This window comes from Cebus imitator, unplaced genomic scaffold (genome assembly GCF_001604975.1).
Source record: "Cebus imitator isolate Cc_AM_T3 unplaced genomic scaffold, Cebus_imitator-1.0 Scaffold14, whole genome shotgun sequence".
Lineage (NCBI taxonomy): Eukaryota > Metazoa > Chordata > Mammalia > Primates > Cebidae > Cebus > Cebus imitator.
The window spans coordinates 11,766,952-11,770,400 of NW_016107329.1; the positions used below are offsets into that span (position 1 = coordinate 11,766,952).

General features: G+C 53.4%; 1 protein-coding gene across 1 annotated transcript; it reads right to left on the reverse strand.

The window, feature by feature from the left end:
- Window positions 1-10: 10 nt before the first annotated feature.
- On the reverse strand, window positions 11-1,527 carry OTUD6A (OTU deubiquitinase 6A). The gene has a single exon (XM_017502780.2). The coding sequence runs from the start codon at window positions 1,465-1,467 to the stop codon at window positions 598-600; it is 870 nt and encodes a 289-aa protein (XP_017358269.1). The 5' UTR covers window positions 1,468-1,527; the 3' UTR covers window positions 11-597.
- Between the last annotated feature and the right edge of the window lie 1,922 nt (window positions 1,528-3,449).

Here is a 3,449-nt window from a genome sequence, read left to right on the forward strand (position 1 = left end):
GACAGAGTCTGGCTCTGTCTTCCAGGCTGGAGTGCAGTGGTGCGATCTCGGCTCACTGTAACCTCTGCCTGCCGGGTCAAGCGATTCTCCTGCCTCAGCCTCCCGAGCAGCTGGGATTACAGGCGCCCGCCACCACGCCCGGCTAATTTTTGTATTTTTTTGTAGAGACAGGGTTTTGCCATGTTGGCCAGGCTGGTGTCAAGCTCCTGACCTCATGATCCGCCCGCCTCGGCCTCCCAAATTGCTGGGATTACAGGTGTGAGCCACCGCGCCCGGCCAGCATTTCCATTTTTTATCCTAAGTTATGCTCAACATGACCAATTCTTAGTCTGTGAGGGAGGTAAAGACTCTTAAGGACTAGAAGAGGTTAAATTTATCAAACTTATGCTCCTCTGGTGGTGCAATGCAGAGATTTCCCTCATATTGCCAGGGAATTTCCCTAGAATTTCATTTCCCACCTTGTGAATGCAGCAGGGTAGGAAAGTGGGGGGGGGGGGCAGTTTTGAGTAAAAGGAAGGAAAAAAACCCAGTGAAAAGCAAAGGGGGAAAATAAACTGAGCCTACTGAGGAGATGCGGCGACGGTGACGCGGTTGGGCTTACTGGAGACGCGGGGGCGCCGCTGCGCCCCCGGCGGCCTCGGCTTGGACTGGCCTCACGGAGTTGTAGTGCTCCCCGAGGGTGCAGGCGTAGTGCAGGTAGACCAGGATGATCGGCTTCTTGGTGTACTCCTCCCCGATGACCAAGGTGGGCGAGTCGGCCTGGATCACCTCGATGGGGGTCTTCAGGACGTGCGACAGGGCCCTAAGCTCCAGCTGGCCTCCCCATACTGTGGTGTGCACGATGTTGTCGCAGTAGCTCATGAAGTCGTCGTAGCCGAAGGAGTCGCCGGTCTCGGAGTTGCCGAAGAAGGGCAGGAACTCGTCGACGTGCTGCTGCATGTAGCTGGCGGCGCGGGAGCGCAGCATTTCCACCGACGTGGAGAACACCAGCTGGTCTTGAATGGCGCGATACATGCAGTGGCCATCTGCTGGGATCTGTTTCATCTCCAGACCCCTGGCCCCCAGGATGGCGGCGACCTTCTCCTCCTCCTCATGCCGGAAGCCCGCCAGGTGCTCCATCTCAGCCTGGAAGTTGCTCCCCTGGTGCCCTCTCTCCAGCGCCTCCATTCTCTCACGCTTTCTCTGGGCTTTGTGGGAGCGGGGAGGCTGGTTTTCCAGATCCATCTTGGCCAGGTCTTCGATGACAGATTCAAAGCTCCTCTCATCCTCAAACTTCTCCAACTCTTGCCGGTGCCTCTGCGCCATCTCGGCCTCCATGCGGGCCACGTCTTGGAGTAACTGCTTTCTTTTCTTCTTGTCGGTCTTGGGGACCGAGTTTTTTAAGCTCTGGATCTGGGCTTGCAGCTCCTTCTTCTCGCGTTGGTGGCGGCGCAGTATGCGCTGGTGTTCACTGTGCAGATCATCCATGATGTTGAATGGCAAGCGGGAGGTGAAATTTGCTGGCAGTTCAAGTACAGAACAGGCCAGAAGTCCTCAGCTTGTCCTAACGGTCACTCTCTTTCACCTCAGCCGGCTCTAACTGCCACTTTTGGCTCACCTCAGCCGTGGCTTCTCCGCCCCCCATTCACATTCTTCTCTGCTATTGGTCACATTGTCTCCATGGCCCCGCCCTGCAAGCATGCCCAGCACTAGGATTGGCTGTTGGGAGACTGGAAATACGCGCCCATTGGACCCCACAGCAAGCATTTTTGGCGGGATTCCAATAAGGCCTTCCTGCAATGTGTGTGGCAGTTGGGCTTGTCGAGTCTTTCGATGACTGACGGCCCACTTCATTTCCAAGTCTGCACACAATGTATGCATTAGCCAGGCCAGACAGCCATATGACAGATACTATACCATCCGCTGAATGTGCTCTTACTCTGGACTTGGTATTGCCCCTACTGTTGAGGAAACAGTGTGGTTTTCTCCGGTCTTTCACGTCCCTTCACCAGGGAACAAGGACATTTCCTTACATTCCTGCAAACACAGTCCTTTCAGTTAGCCCGCCCCCCCTGTTTTTTTTTGAGACAAAGTCCTGCTCTATTGCCAGGCTGGAGTGCAGTGGCGCAACCTCGGCTGACTGCAACCTCCGCCTCCCGGGTCCAAGTGATTCTCCAGCCTCAGTCTCCCGAGTAGCTGAGATTACAGGCGCCCGCCACCACGCCTGGCTATTTTTTGTATTTTTAGTAGAGATGGAGTTTTGCCATGTTGGCCAGGCTTGTCTTGAACTCCTGACCTCAGGTGATTCACTCACCTTGGCCTCCCAAAATGCCTGGATCATAGGCATAAGCCACCATGCCCAGCGACAAGTTTTTATTTAGCCATTTTGATAAGGGTAAAGTGATACCTCAGTGTGTGTGTGTGTGTGTGTGTGTGTGTGTGTGTGTGTTTGAGACAGTCTTACTCTGTCACCCAGGCTGGAATGCAGTGGCTCGATCTCAGCTCACTGCAACCTCCGCCTGCCCCGCCCCCCCACACCTTTCCCCCCTCCCGCGTTCAAGAGATTCTCCTGCCTCAGCCTCCCGAGTAGCTGGGATTACAGGTGCCTGCCTGCCACCATGCCGGGCTAAGTTTTGTATTTTTACTAGAGACAGAGTTTCATCATCTTGACCAGGTTGGTCTTGAATCCTGACCTCGTAATCCACCTGCCTCAGCCTCCCAAAGTGCTGGGATTACAGGTGTGAGCCACTGTGCCCAGCCTGATTGTGGTTTTAATTTGTAGTTCCCTAATGGCTAATCATGTTCACCTTTTTATGTGCTCATTTGCTATCTATGCCATATCCTTTTCAGTAAAATGTTTACGCCATTTTCCCTAATTTTTCAATTTTAAGGGATGGAGTCTAGCCCTGTCACTGAGGCTGGATGCAATGGCATGATCATGGCTCATTGCAGCCTCAAACTCCTGGCCTCAGGTGATCCTCCCACCTCAACCTCCTGAGTAGCTGGAACTACAAGCATGCACCACTGTGCTGGGCTAATTTTGAGATTTTTTTTTTTTTTTTGCCAGATGCAGGGCTTAGGCCTGTAATCCCAGCACTTTGGGAGGCCAATGGGGGAGGATCTCTTGAGGTCAGGAGTTCCAGACCAGCCTATGCAACATAATAAAACCCCATCTCTGCTAAAAATTAGCTGGTTATGGTGGTGTGTGCTTTTAGTCACAAACTACTGGTGGGGGCTGAGGTAGAAGGATAGCTTGAGCCTGGGATGCAGAGATTATAGTGAGCCCAGATTGTGACACTGCACTCCAGCCTAGGCTCAAGTGATCCTTCACCTCTGCCTCCCAAAGTACTGGTATTACAGGTGTCAGACACCATGCTCAGCCCTTCATTTGCCTATTTTCTTTTTGTCTCTCACTCTCTTCCTCCCTCCCTCCCTCCCTCCTTTCCTCCCTCCCTCCCTCCTTTCCTCCC

Coding starts and splice junctions, on each gene's coding strand:
- OTUD6A (XM_017502780.2), bottom strand. CDS start 1,467: ATGGATGATCTGCACAGTGAACACCAGCGCATACTGCGCCGCCACCAA.